This window comes from Hipposideros armiger, unplaced genomic scaffold (assembly GCF_001890085.2).
Source record: "Hipposideros armiger isolate ML-2016 unplaced genomic scaffold, ASM189008v1 scaffold_33, whole genome shotgun sequence".
In the NCBI taxonomy this organism is placed as follows: Eukaryota; Metazoa; Chordata; class Mammalia; order Chiroptera; family Hipposideridae; genus Hipposideros; species Hipposideros armiger.
Genome location: NW_017731383.1, coordinates 3,513,110 through 3,528,228, shown reverse-complemented (window position 1 = coordinate 3,528,228; position 15,119 = coordinate 3,513,110). Strand labels below are relative to the sequence as shown.

The following is a 15,119-nucleotide window of genomic DNA, read 5'->3' as shown; positions in this document are numbered from 1 at the left end:
GTGTCACTGGCCCTCATATGTGGGATCCGAACCGGGGCCCTCTGGCGTCCCAAGCCAGTTCTTAACCATCGCGCCACTCGGCCGGCCCTCAACCATTATGTTTTCATATCCATCCAAGTTGTGTGTGACTAATAGCTTTATTTTTGTTGCTGTATAGGTTTTAATTCTATGAACACACCACAGTATATGTCCATTTCATCATTGATGTGAGTCCCTTCCAATTTTGGGCTCTTAGAAATAATGTGAACATTCTTATGCATAGACATGGTACATATAAGCATACATTTCTATAATACAGATTTCTGACAGTGGATTGTTGGGTTTTTAGGGAATATGTATCTTCCACGATAATTTCTAAAGCATCAAGCTTTTTTTGCACAGTTATGGTACCAATTTATACTCCCACCAACAGTTCACGAGGGTTCCCTTTTCTCCACGTCCTCACCAGTACTTGTTGATTTTCTGATACTAGCCATTCTGAGAGGTGTGAAGTGATAATCTCATTGTAGTTTTGATTTGCATTTCACTAATGAATTGTGATGTTGAGCATCTTTTCATGTACCTGTTGGCTATTTGAATATCTTGGGGAAAAGTATTTAAGTCCTTTGCCTATTTTTAAATTGGATTATGTGTGTTTTTGGTATTGAGTTGGATGAATTCTTTATATATTTTGGATTTTAACCCCATATATGATTTGTAAATATTTCTTCCCATTCCATAGTTAACGTAATTGAGTTTTTAAGTGTATTTTATGTTTTTTATATGTCTCATCTGTTCTTTGATTCTTTATTTCTCTTTTATATGTTCTTTTGCAGTAGTTATTTTTTTATTATTCCAGTGTTTTCTCTTCTGTTAGCTTTTTAGTTATGCATTCTTTCAGTTTTCTGTTTAGTGGTGTTTTCACCATAATTTAGAAAGATACCTTAACTAGATAAATGGGAAGAGTTTTGATACTCCCTCATTTTTTTTTAAAGATTTTATTGGGGAATTGGGGGAGAGGAACAGCGTTGGGGAATCGGGGAAGGGGAACAGACAAGTTGCTGTCCTTTTGTTCTTCAGTCTACTTGTGGAGGACGTCGCTTCACTGGCCCATGTTGGTATTATCATTGCGCTCTTCCCACCTGAGGCAATCGCTCGCTGGCCCTTGGACGGCCACTCACAGCAGCTCACGTTGGCTGCTGGCCACTCACGGTAGCTTACAGCAGCCCACTGCAGCCCCACTGCAGCTTATGCTGTCACTGGCTGCTCACAGCAACTCAGCTCCAGGTCGAGCTGTTGTTCACCATCTTAGCTGTAGAGGGCGCAGTGTCTCTGGCCCTCATGTGGGATCCAAATCGGGGCCCTGCTGCTCAGAGCTGGTGCTCACAAGCCAGCTCTTAACCAATGTGCCACTCAGCCGGCCCTGTACTCCTTCATTCTTAATGGTTTTTTTCCCCCCTTCTCTTTCAGACCCTTTGAAACAGATAATTACCATGTTTAGGTATTAGCAAGCACATATGTGTATGTCTGCATTTGAAAATGGCAGAGGGAAATAACAACAAGGAGGTAATTCACTTCAACTTTCGCTGCCACCAGGGACAAGGTAAGTGTTTTTCTTATTTTCCGCCTTTCATTGTTGCTTTTTCTCTTAAGACTACAGTTACTGTTTTGAAATGAACCTGTTTTGTACCATGTGGAACCCAGAGACACTTCATTTTTAGATCTAAAACATGAGGTGTAAATGGACTCATCAGACTAGAATTTTGCGTCACATGTTGATACCTGCTAGCATGAATGAAGTTTAAGAATTTTTTATCATATGAAATATAATCAACAGTGTTGTAAAGATTATGTGAGGTGCCAGACTGGCACTGGACTTATCAAGGGGATCACTTCATAGACTGTGTAAATGCATGACCAATGCACTGTATACACCTGAAGCTAAAGTAGAATAATATTGTACGTCAACTATATTTAAACATATAGACGAGTACATATGTATTCACGGGATGTGGAGTATAGCATAAGGAAGATAGTGAATGGTATTGTAACAACTATATACGATGTCAGGGGGGTAGGGTAGTAGCTTGGGAGGGGGGGGTTATCCCTTTGTGAGGGGTGTAAATGTATTACGTTGCTTTGTATACTTGAAACTAATGAAAATAATTTTCCATCATTAGTAGATTAATAAACTTAATTAGCAGGCTAAAATGAGCTGTGAATGTGCAATCACAGGATCTTAAAGAGGTGGAAGTATGACAACAGTGGCATTTCTCTGTTTTTGAAGGAGTGGTGATTGCAAAGGAATACTCCTCCAGGCCTGTGTGATCTAAAAATGCTAAGGGCAGTGCTAAAGCATTTTTGGTCCTCATACGATGCTTAATTTCTTTTTTTGCCAGAAAAGTTTGGTTTAGCCTTACAGGGAATTTTAGGATGTGTATTCTTTCATTTTTTCAGTGTTGTAAATTTGGGGAAATTCATTGATTCTTAAAGAAAAGAGATCCTGCATTTCTGTGACGACTTTGCAAAATTGATATGAAATTTCCTGTGAAATCCTAATTCACATTTATACATCGGTTAAAAGGAAAAATTTCATGCTGATGAGTAGGAAAAGATATTTTTTAAGTAGAAATTACATGAAGAAGAGGTCGTACCAGTTTTTTTTCCCCGTGATATTTTTTGTGCTTATGAAGATGATTTTTTTTTTTTCAACAGAGGGTAAATTAGATAGATTTGGCTTTTGGAAAAAATGAGCACATTTTGTTAAGCAAATAAATTGAGAAAAATAAAATTGCTTAAAACTGCAAATTATGAACACTACAAAAGAAATACTGATTTTTTTTTTTCTTTTTAGGATTTTATTACTAGTGTGTTTTAACTTGGTAGTTACCAAAGTTATTGTACCCAATGTATTCACCAAAATTGACCATATTTTGAACCACAAAACAAGTTTAAAGTTTCAGAGGATTGAAATCATACAGAGTGTTCTATAACCTCATTGAAATTAAGTCATAAGTCAATTAAGAAATATAATTAGAAAATCTCTATACGTGTGGAAAATAAGAATAAATTTCAGAGTAACCCGTTTCTAAAAAGCAATTACAATGAAAATTGGAAAATATTTTGAATTACATGATAATGAAAATAAAACCTATGAGAGCTTGTGAGATGCATCTAATGTCATGTTTTAAAGAAAACATTTATGCATGAGAAAACCAAAACTGTCAAGAAAACTGCATATATTAGATAAGAAGTAAACCTTGGATCTTAATAATCTAAACCAGAGCTCAGCAAACTAAAAAAGTCGGATTGTCACTATTCTAGTTTTGCAGGTCTCTGTTGGAATTAGTCACCTATACTATTGTAGCGTGAAAGTAGCTATAGATAAACATATAAATGAATGAGCACATCTGTGTTCCTAGAAGGACATAAAGTAACAAGAACTATTATACACTGCTGGTGGGAGTATAAATTGGCACAATTTGGCAACTTGTTTGGCACCGTCTACTAAAATTAAACATATGCTTTCCCTATGACTCAGCACTTCCTCCACTCCTAGAAGGTACTCAACTGAAATGAGTATACCAAGAATGTTCATAACAGCATTATCCAAAATAGCCAACACTGGAACCAATCCAAATGCCCATCAACAGAAGAATAAATACTTTATGATATAGTCATGTAATGGATTGTATCCAGCAAAGAGAACTGTGACGTGCAGCAACATGAATATATCTCAGATATGTTATTTGCAAGAAAGCCAGAAACAAAAGAATGTATACTCAAAAACAAACAAAACTAATCCACAGAGTTAAGAGGCTACTAATGTCTTAGAAATGTTATATTTACTCATCTTAGTGATCATGGCCACATAGGTATGGATCTTTTGTATTACTTCATGGGGTTTTATATACACTTGATTCATAAACTTTGCACTGTTATACTTTTAATTTTTTTAAGTATATTTTTAGAAGCTAATGTGTTTATATATGGTGTGTTGGGGAGTATCTTGTCAACCAATGTGCTTCACTGTAAGATGATTTTTTTCATTGGGACCCAATTTTTTCATTGGGTCCCCAATGTTGTTTTCTGTAAATGTCCTTTTTCTTGGGCTAATTCTTTCAGAGAGGGAGTTACAGTTTCCTGAATATGGAATCTAAGACTGTCTGCCAGCATTCAGGGAATCAAGCAGCAGAAGGAAGCCGGGGTCTTACTCATTATGCTATTTCAGTGGTACCCCTTTCCTCTCTGGACCCTGTGCCTGGTGTCTAGTGCCTCTCTGCCTCAGAATCTCCTTAGAATGGACCTCCACAGGGTGGGTCTTCTGGAATGGCCAAGCGAGGAGCTTGTCAAATCCTCTCCCCCAAATCAGCATGGCTCTTGGGTGCAGGTGCTGCTTGAGGAGATAAGTTATCTCACCAGTAGCCATGAACTTAGCTTTAGGTTTGACCCTTGGCGTGCTAAAGCTAAATTCAAGGGCTGAATGTGATGATGCTCACCTCCTGGTAACAGTGTTCTCTGCCTACTTTTAGACTGGATCAGTCTCAGAGATGGACCTATCACCATATCTGATGACTCAGATGAGGAAGGGGTTCCAATGCTGGTCACTCCAGCTCCTCATCAACATGATGAAGAGGACCTAGATGATGATGTCATCCTGACGGAAGTGAGTTTTCTTAAACTTACCATAATAAGGCATTATTGCAAGTTAGTGATCTGATTCTTCAGCCACTCAGTAGTTGGTATTGGGGCCTTATTGTAGAACAGCTGAGATCACTGCTGCTGCTACACACAGAGCACTCTTCCTTTGCACTTGTTCGATTTCTGAGAACAGCCCCCTTACACCCTGCCCTGATGTCCTCTTAACTTCAGAAGCCATATATTTTGGTCTGTTTTCTGGACATCTCTGTACTGTTGCTCTGTCTGACTATTCATGTACTAGTCCACACTATTGTAATTACTACAACCTTATAATTGTATCTTGATATCAGGTAGTGCTCATCTTCCCTTATTACTCTACATTTTTCAGAATCATCCTGGATATTTTTCTGCTTATATTTTTATATAAATTATTTTTAATATAAATTTTAAGATCAGCTTTTCTATTGGGTTGTCGGAAATGTCATGACATATTTTTTTCTGTTTTTCGTTGCAAAAATGTGTCATGACTTTTCCGACAACCCAATAATTCCAATAGGTAGGTAGATAGACAACAAATCTTATGGTTATACTTGTAGAAGAATTTGTATAATATTGACCTTTTCTAACTAAGTTTTGTTCATTTAAAAGTCTGTAGGTTTTTATATTAATTTCATACTCAATCACCTTACTTTTATTATCTGTAGTAGTTTTTTCAATTGACCCTCACAATTTCTCAAGGGATGGCATCTGATCTATCTGCAAATGATAACTTACACTTTTTTCCTTTCCAGTTTTTATGCTTACTTTTTTTTTTTTTTAAGATTTTTATTGGGAAATTGGGGGATGGGAACAGCGCTGGGGAATTTGGGGGAAGGGGAACAGACAAGTTGCTGTTGTTTTGTTCTTCAGTCTAGTTGTGGAGGACGTTGCTTCTCTGGCCCAAGTTGGCACCATCATTGCGCTCTTCCTGGGTGAGACACATCAGTCGCCGGCTTCTAGACGGCCGCTCACTGTGGCTGCTGGCCGCTCACACTGGCTGCTAGCCGCTCACGCTGGCTGCCGGCCACACACGGTAGCTTATGGCAGCCTACTGCAGCAGGGGCTCAGCCTACGCTGTCGCCGGCAACTCAAGCAGCCCATCCTCAGGTCGAGCTGTGGTTCACCATCTTAGCTGTAGAGGGCAGTGCCACTGGCCCTCATGTGGGAACCGAACCGGTGTCCTGCTGCTCAGAGCTGGTGTTGCAAGCCAGCTCTTAACTAACGAGGCTTGGCTGACCCTGATTTTTTTTATAAAATAAAGAATCCTGTGTATTGTTTTGCAAATTTTCTTAATGACATTTCTTGGAGAGGTTTCCATTTCAAAACATACAATAGAGCGGGTTACCCCTTGGTGAGTGGGGGTGGGGTGGGGTAGAGGAGTTGGAGAGTATTTTGTAGAGCAGATAAAATGATAGTTAACTATTCTGTTAGGGATAAACTTTAGAATGTCTCCACCTCTAATTTTTTTCTTTTTATGTTACAAACGTTGCAGTGAATGTCCTTGTATGTGCCCACTTTAGATGCATAAGGGTTTGCAGAATAGATAGCAAAACGTGATTTGATAGAGCATAAGGATAAACTTTTAAAAATTTTAATGAACAGTGCCAAATTGCTCTTCTAATTTCACCAGTAGTTTTCCCACATCCTTAGCAATGCTTGATATTATTAGCTTTCTAAAAAATTTGCTAGTCTTAAGAGGGGAAATCTTATTTTAATTTGCATTTTGCTGATTACTAATGAGATGTGTGTTCTTTTCATATGTTCAGTGAACATTCCTCATCCCTTTACTATGTTGTCATTTTTTTCCATTATTTCCTCTACAGTTTTTGTTTTAGTGGTCTCAGGTGAAATAATTCAAACTATAATTCAGGCTTCAGTCTATGAACAGCTACTGTGATTTTAGTGTAGTATCAAATTTCAGTGTGACAATAAGTGAAGAATAGGTTTTGTGGACAGGTTTTAGTTTTTTCCTGTCATATCTCAGAAACTCAGTATAAGTACATAAGGAGACACAGACATAGGAAAGAAATTGAATTATTATTAAAATTTCATTTTTTCTTAGACAAGTAAACCTCAAACCTCCCGACCCAATCTCATCAAACCAGCTTCTCAGTGGCAAGATCTCAAAAGTGTGGGAGAAGAAAAGCCTAAAAAGTCTAGCGCAGCCTTTGACTCAAATAAGAACAGCTATTTTTCAGTGTATAACAGCTCATTGTTTAATTCTGGGACACAGGATGATTCTGAGGATGACTACGGTGAATTTCTGGATCTTGGGCCTCCTGGAGTGTCTGAATTCATTAAGCCGAGTGGCCAAACAGAAAGAGAACCCAAGCCTGGACCAAGTCGTAACACAGTAGCAAATGATATTGTCAATCCCAGATCCAGGCCAAAAATCTTTATCTGGGAAGAAAATAGCTTTCTTTATCAAGAAAGTGATCCTTTGGACGCTCAGAACCAGTCATCTGAAGACTCAGAGACAGAGCTTTTATCAAACCTTGGAGATTCGAATGCTATCCTAGATGATCAGACCATCGAAGAAGACTACTGGTTAGACCATCGTTACTTCCAGTCTCTAAACCAACAGCCCCATGAGATAACAAACCAGGTTGTTCCTCAGGAGCGGCAGCCTGAAGGAGAACTGGGCCCCATGTTGTATCAGCATGAACCCCCAGGGCTGGCTTTTCCAAGGCCGGCTTTTCCAAGACCAGAACCCCAGCAGGATGGAATTCCAGGCCGCTCTTCTCCTCAGCCTGCCCATCCTCTAGGAGAGCTTGAAGACCAACAATTAGCAATAGATGAGGATGAGCCAGGTCCAGCTTTTCCACTGCAAGGACCTCAGGAGCCCAACATGGAAAAACTTTGGGGCCAAGAAGCTCCTGAGGTAGATCAAGAAGTCGTTGCACTATTAGTGAAAGAAACAGTAAGTTTTATCTTATTTAAGTAAATGATTATAGACATTAAATATACTGAGTTTTCATTTATTGCAAAAACATTGTGCATGTGGACTTCATTTTCCTAAGGGGTTTTTAGCTAGATCTATAGACCAGAAGATAAACTCTGAAAACAGCCCTGGTGCTGCCATAAGAGCAACCCTCCCCGTTTTTAAAAAGGCATTGAATTAACTCCAAAGTCAAACCTTTAAAGCAGGGTTATGAGGTTACCTAGAGCTGCACTGTCCAGCTGCACGTGGCCATTTAAGTGTAAATGTCTCACAGTTAACAAAATTTTTGGTTCCATTTCCAGTGGCACCAGTCACATTTGAAGTGCTCATAGCCACATGGGGCTGAACAGCTGCCATATTGGAAAGCACAAAATAGATTTCCATTGCTGGACGAATTCTGTTGGATAGCACTGATTAGATCTAATAGAAAGTAGTGCAGGGCGCTATGTCCTGGCTGGGCTGCCATTTGCCTTTGAATGGTCTCTTAACCTTTCTTTTCCCAGGTGTTTCCACCTGGCCCACTATGCCGTGTGCTTCTGGAGGGTGAGCTAGTGAATGCTGTATTTGTCTTTTGACTCCCTTTGCCTAGGCAGAGATGTTCAATATTTATTGAAAGAATGAAGAATGGACGTGCAAAATGAGGGCAGAGGACCAGATGATCTCTAGGGACCTTTCTAGAGTTCATATTTTATGTAGACAGGTAAATCTGGGCACCTCGTGTGGAATTTTAAGCCAGACACAAACCCGCTCTTTTATAATCCTTTTCTAGTCTGTAGTCATTTTGTATCCTTTTTGCTATCTGGTTTTTATTGCAATTTGAAGCCATTTTAGTGGATGAAATATAAATAATTTTTTATTCCTTTGCAGGAAGCAAGATTTCCAGATGTAGCACATGGATATATTGAGGAAATAATTCATTTGAAGAATTATTTTGATTTGAATGTGTAAGTATACCAGCGTGTCTTTTTTCTTTTTTTATTGTGGTAAAATATACATAACTTAAAAATTTACCATTTTAACCATTTTTAAGTGCACAGTTGCATTAAGTACATTCACATTTTTGCACAACCATCGCCACCATCCATCTCCAGAATTTTTTCACCTTCCCACACTGAAACTCTCTCTCTATTAAACACTAAGTCCCCATTCTTGTCTACTTTCCCCCAGCCCCTGGCACCTATCATTCTACTTTCTGTCTCTTTGAATTTGACTACTCTGGCAACCTCGTATAAGTGGAATCACTCAGTATTTGTCCTTTTGTGACTGGCTTATTCATTAAGCATGAAGTCTTTTTTAATGGCTCTGTTAGAAGATCCTGTTAGTCATATACAGACTTTTTTCTTGGATGTTATAGAATACTGCATGTTTAGTTAATTCTAAGCATTGATAACTACCTACGATTTCAGTCAGGATGTCAAAAAGACATTTTCTTCTCTATATTTGTAACAGAAAGTGTCTTGCAACCAGTCTGCCTATTTGCCTGGAGAAGGGTATGGAATGTTCTTAGTTTTTATTATAAAAATGATAAGTACATTTTTTAAAAAATAAAAGTGTCCTAAAGAATACAAAATGAAAAATAAGTCTCTTTCCTCTTACACTCTCCCCCTTCTTTTAGTCTGCAGGGGTGAAACAGCTGTCAATTTGTAAAGAACAGTAGAGTGTTGAAATTAACCCGTTTTCAACCAATTAATACAGATTATTTTAATTAAACAAAAGAGGTAGTATACTAAACCTCTGTCCTCCAAGATTATATCCTGTACTGCAGTGCTCAGCTCAGGGTGTGAGAGGGAGTGGTTCCCTGCCATGACCAAGAGGGAAGGGCCGCCTTTCCCAGGCCAGCAGCTCAGAGAGGTATTTTTTTCTAATTCATACAAACACACTGTTGGTGCCAGCAGCAGCCTTGTTTACACCCCTCTGTCCAGAGGCAGCCTGTTACCAGTTTTTAAACCAGGATTCAGTCAAGGTTTCATAATGTATTTATCTTTAGTGTCTTAATCTAGAACAAACTTTTAAAAAATGTCACTGATTGTTTCTCCCCCAGTATTTTAAAACATAAAAAGTTGAAAGGCTGTACAATGAACATCCATATAACCACCACCTAGATTATTATCTGGCATTCTGCTGTAAGGAAGAGTTTGCCTTTTTAGTTCCTTTTTTTTACTCACTATGGACATAAAGGTTTTGTGTAAGTAATGTTTTACAATCAGTTACAATTGTTTTTCTTTTTGTTACTCAATTATCGTAAATTTGACTACTAGGAGCCTCTTAAGATGACACATGCATCTTTTTGTTATGACCCCATTAGTCTTTGTGCACGTCCTTGCTTTCTAATATACCAGCTTGCCCTAGGCTTACCTTGAACTTCTCTGCCTCAGACCTGGAATCTGTCATTTCTCCAAGAAACCCAAGTTTCTTAGAATGAGGATTGGTGTTTATAAACTAACATCTCGGGACTTGACGTGCTCATCATCACCACTAGCATGTCACCACTCTAGGTCTTTTCAAGAGACAGACCAAAGAAATGTGGTTTTCTTTAATCATGACTATATTTATGATTTCCTATCAAATTTAACATTAAGGTGTTTTTCTTCCATCTTTCTAAAGTTCACATTTGTGTATATTTTCTTTCACTAAAAACTTAATTTATAATAACATTAATATATTTATTTTCTTTATCCTACAATATACATAAAATAATTTTTTAATTATAGTTCCAGTGTTACTAATAATGACTGAGTAAAGTGAATAATGTTTATGGTTACTTTTGCATGTAATGTATATCTCACTGAGGCAATATAGTTAGAATATAGACTACAGCAGGCCATAGATTGATAATGTTTGTCAGTTCTGGAAATTTTGTAGCCATTATCTCATCAAGTAAATCCCTTTGTCCCGTTCTGTTTCTCGCCCTGTACCACTTCTCTTCTCCCCATCCTCCATGGCTCTCAACCCCATCTCTTTGTCTCGGAGACACATTCCGGATGATTTCTTCAAAGCTATTCCAGCTCACTGTCTTTTCAGTGGGGTGTAATCTGCTGTTAAACCCATCCACTATGTTTTTAATTTCAGTTTCTATATTTTTTTATTTCTAGTAATTTTATTTTTTAATTCTCTTGGTCATTTTTCTAGTGTTTTATTTTTTGCCTGTATTTTTAATCTGTTTAGTTCTTTAAACACTGTAAACAATAAAGATAGCTTTTTTGTGTTCTGCATGTGATCATTCCAACATGTGAAGTTCTTGTGAAGCTCATTGTCTTGTTTCTGCTGGTTTTCAGAGTGTCCTGTTTCCTTGTGTATTTTGTAAATTTTGACTGAGCTCATTTCTTGAGGTCTTGATAGAAACGGCTCCTTCAGGGAGAATTTGCTTTTACTTGTCGTGTGCCTAGGGGCAGTGTCAGTCTAATATCACTTTAGATTATTGTCTGGACCACCAAGATAGCAAGAATTCAGTCCTGGGTGAGGACTGAGATAGTCTTGAGTCTCATACATGTCTTTTTTCCTAGAGATTCATTGACTCTGCCTTTTTTTGCATCATTCAGAAGCAAATACTCATTCTTAAAGACATAAAAATTCTTTTGAAATCCAAAAGAAAAGGAATGTATAGTAATTGTATTGAATCTTTTCAAACCTACAGTCTAATTTTCTGGCACTACTTTCCTTTCATCCCTGGGCTTTTGGGACTAAGTTGTTAATTCCCATAGCTAAGCTCAGTGTTGTTAATGTAGAGCTCAAAGGAGGCTCAAAGCAGAGTTGTGCAGGCTGGGTTTTTGTGTAGCTGACCCTCAGTCACTTTATGTACAGTGTTAACATCACTGTTAGATGTAACTGGCTGATCAGATGAGCACAAGGGGCCTGTTCACCAGAGAACCTCCTCTAATGGTAATCCACTCTTTGGCTGGTTCGCTAAGTCTTTTCACTCACTTAAATTGGATCCAGACAGCAGTAACTGTCTAAGGAGAAAAGCTTGGGATGCCAGCCTGGCTTACTTAGCAGGAATGCTTTCTCGAGACCCTTTAGCTTGTCAGGTCAGATCAGGCATGAAATAATAGGAATAGGTGGACAGATCTGAGTTCTGACAAGCCCCCTCCCCGCCACTGCCTTTGCCCCAGGCTGGAAATACTAATGTATTGGGTGTAGCTTATTTCTGTAGAAGGGAAACTTTGTCCTCAATTATCTGTGCTACTGAATGGCCTTTAACCTCCAGGAAGTTCTGTTGGTAAGGGTAGAGAAGATATTACATAGAAATGAATTTTGACAGTTCAAAGTGAGCGCCTCTGATTTCTGCCATGTGGAATGCCACATCTTGTAGCATTTCTATATGTGAAGTTCTTCATAGTGTTGAAAATATGAAATGAATTGTTAAGAGAACCCCTAAAATTAGGGTTTCTTTCCCACGGGGTTTTTCCCCACAAATTATACCTACTATTCTCTCTATATCATATACTGTGCTTCTGTATTATGTACTTCAGAAAATATGTAAAAATGGAAAACTTTGAAGAATGAGATTTATAGAAATAGGAGTTTTCATACTTTCCTCCAACACCCTAGCAGGTCGTCATCTGTGTCCACCCCTCCGTGGGCACCACTGGCTTCACTAATGGGTGGCCATTTTAGCAAAGATTCTTTCTCATTTGAGCTTTTTATCTTTTCCCAAATTTCTGGTATCTGGTAGATGTTGGCTTGTGGTAGCCACACTGTCTAGAACATTACAGACAGGCAAGTTTGAAATGGAGGGGCGAAGGGGCTATTCCACGTCTGGTTTGTAGTACATCCAGGTGTGTGTGTGTGTGTGAAAGAGTTTGGAACGCTAGGCCTTTCTCCCTGATACTGGATTCGTAGTGGTGGCTAATTCCCAGGTCAGCCTTCAAAGATCTGTATAACTACAGTGCTCATCATTTTGTCCTGGAACAAAGAACTACCATCAGTGACAGTGGTTTTAAAGGGAGATGTGCTCAGAATTCTTGTCTCCCCTTGCTACAACTATATAACATCAGAAGAGGGGTTTATTCCCTCTCCGGGCTCCTGGCATTGCATTCCAGTAGACAGGGCATGGTGATAAGGGAGAGGAGAGCTTAGAGTGAAGAAGTACTTGGGGCTCCTGGAAGTGATGGTGAAGAAAAAGGTGTTAAGGTATGCTGATGGGTCCTGGAGCAGGATGAGGAGGGGGCTTTGCAGTCGGACCAGTGCTAAGGGTCCTTAGGGGCTTGCAGAAGAAGTGTGCTTCCCCATTTTTTGGTCCCCAAACACGTGGGTGAGGAGGAGCAGGAGGTGAGCATTTTCCTCCAATCTCTTCCTGTTGGACCTGTCTTACTATTGGAGGCTCTACTACCATTGACACTGGACAGGAGGAAGGGAGTCAAGTGAGAGGCATGGGTAGGGCGCCTACAAGGGGGTGGAGTCATCCTGCAAATCTGCAGGAAGGAAGGATGGGGAGAGGGAAGCACCAGTGACCCTGTGAGTGGAGGAACTTTCTTGGCACTGAAGTGACGGGCTGCACGCCACCCAGGCTGACCGCGCACTTTGGAGTCATCCGAGAGCACAGTTTGTTGCCTGTTTTGGTTGTGATAGGCTAAAGAGCCTTGCTAGTTACCATTTGTTAAAACGGGGGGTGATAACAGCTGTGTGTGTTATCTTAACTCTCTATATCCTTACTTTTCCACTATTACATCATAGTGATAAAGAGAAAGGCTATGGGTTTGGTATGAGGCACAAACATGGTCTGTTCTTTCAGCCTTGCAGTTGGCTAATAAACTGAGTGTCACTCAGATCACTCATAGGGATTTATGTAACCATAGGGTTACAAAGTATTAATTAATTCACAGGTCTTTTACATTCCATTTATTAACTCAGCAAATAATTTTAATTGTGAATGTGAATGCATACTTTTTCCCACCCCTTATTTGTTATGTAGTCTTCTGACAAACATATTCATACTTTACATCTAAATTTCTCTTAATTCCGTTTGGTTCAATCAATAAGAATTTCAGTGACCTCATTACACTGACGCCCAACTAATAGAAAAACTTTGGGGGTTTGCATTCATCATTATGTTTGTTGCTTTTTAAACTAGCAAGCAAAAAAGAAATTCAGCGTAATTGTGTTTTGTCTGTTTTATTTTTTCTGATCTGCAAACATTTTAATTCCTTGATAGGCCAATTGTAATGTGTAACTAGGGACTTAATTTTTCAAACATTGTGTTTGAATCAATGGGCAGGTGTGGGATTTAGAAACAGTATGAAAGTACTATCATTTATTTTTGCAGACTTTGTAATTTTCTTCTGGAAAATCCAGATTATCCAAAGAGAGAAGATCGAGTCGTTATCAACCCCAGTAGCAGCCTGCTTGCCAGCCAAGATGAGACAAAGGCAAGTGTCGTGCTCTTTTTTGCAGTCTCTACCTAGAAGTGCTATGCCTTTCTCATCATCATTATGGGAAGAAAGTGCTTTGTCAGGACACATTTTAAAAGACTAGCCAGGAAAATAGGATTTCAGAATACATTTATACTTCAGTGGATTTCCCAGCCTGGGCCACTTTGAATTCTGCATTTACCTGCTTTCATTGTAACTCTCTCTTCCCATTCCCATAAAACACTAAACAAACTCCATTTCTTTAATCCTATAAAGCAAGTTTCTAAAATGAAACAAGAATTGGCCAGGATTCTTTGTATCGTTTCAGTTATTTGGGTTTTTTTAATATTTTATCTTGAAAATTTTAAACCATACAGTAAAGTCAGAAGATTTTTACATTGATCATTTCTGTACCCAGGAGAAGTACTGTTAAAAGTTAACATTTTACTATAGCCACATTGTCGCATATCCAGCCCTCTGTCCATCAGCACCTCACTCTTCTTTTTTATTTCATTATAATGCATTTCAACATAAATCACAAAACCATCAATACACTGCCCCAAACATCAGCATCCGATCATTGCCTTGAGCTCAGTATCTGTTCATAGTTTTGATGTAAGTTTTATATGCAATGCATACACCTGTGAAAGCAAATCCTGGATCAAGATAGAAACAATTTTATTTTTTAAACCTTGATTATTGTCTTCATTTGTGATCCAAACTAACATTTAGTGTAAGTGAAGTATAGTTCAGAACTGCTTCATTGGTATCTATTCCTTGATCCTTCTGCTCCCCACAGATTCTTTTGACTCTTTTATATATTCTGTAGCCAAAAAAAAAAAAAGAATTTTTCTAAACATTTTGTGGAAAGAAGGTGGCTGAGAGATTGGGTTCAAGTCCACAGCTATACTTTTCTACTAGTTCAGGGGTTGGCAAACTTTTGAGATGGAAGAGCCAATCCTGTCTCTCACAACAATTTAAAAATTATTTGAGAGCCATAAAACAAATGAAATCATCATTATGTGAATAATATCCTTTAAAAATTTTATAGGGCCGGCCAAGTGGCTCAGTTGATTAAGAGCTCACTCAAGAGTTTGAGCTCTGAGCAACAGTGGTTCGAGTCCAGCCCGAGCTGAGCAGCCGCTGAGCTGCCAACAGGTAGCAGGATGGCT

The 15,119-nt window shown here is 38.7% G+C and overlaps 1 protein-coding gene across 5 annotated transcripts in view; it reads left to right on the top strand.

The window, feature by feature from the left end:
• RNF216 (ring finger protein 216) overlaps positions 1-15,119 on the top strand; it is a 131,083-nt gene that overhangs the window by 6,709 nt on the left and 109,255 nt on the right. For 4 of the 5 annotated variants that reach the window (XM_019637527.1, XM_019637526.1, XM_019637530.1 and 1 more), the window contains exons 2-6: positions 1,450-1,582; positions 4,512-4,645; positions 6,722-7,579; positions 8,468-8,544; positions 13,863-13,965. In XM_019637527.1, the coding sequence (XP_019493072.1) occupies positions 1,519-1,582; positions 4,512-4,645; positions 6,722-7,579; positions 8,468-8,544; positions 13,863-13,965 (1,236 nt within the window). In that variant the 5' untranslated portion in view covers positions 1,450-1,518. The remainder of the gene's footprint in view (positions 1-1,449; positions 1,583-4,511; positions 4,646-6,721; positions 7,580-8,467; positions 8,545-13,862; positions 13,966-15,119) is intronic. The other variant, XM_019637531.1, reaches the window with a different exon arrangement.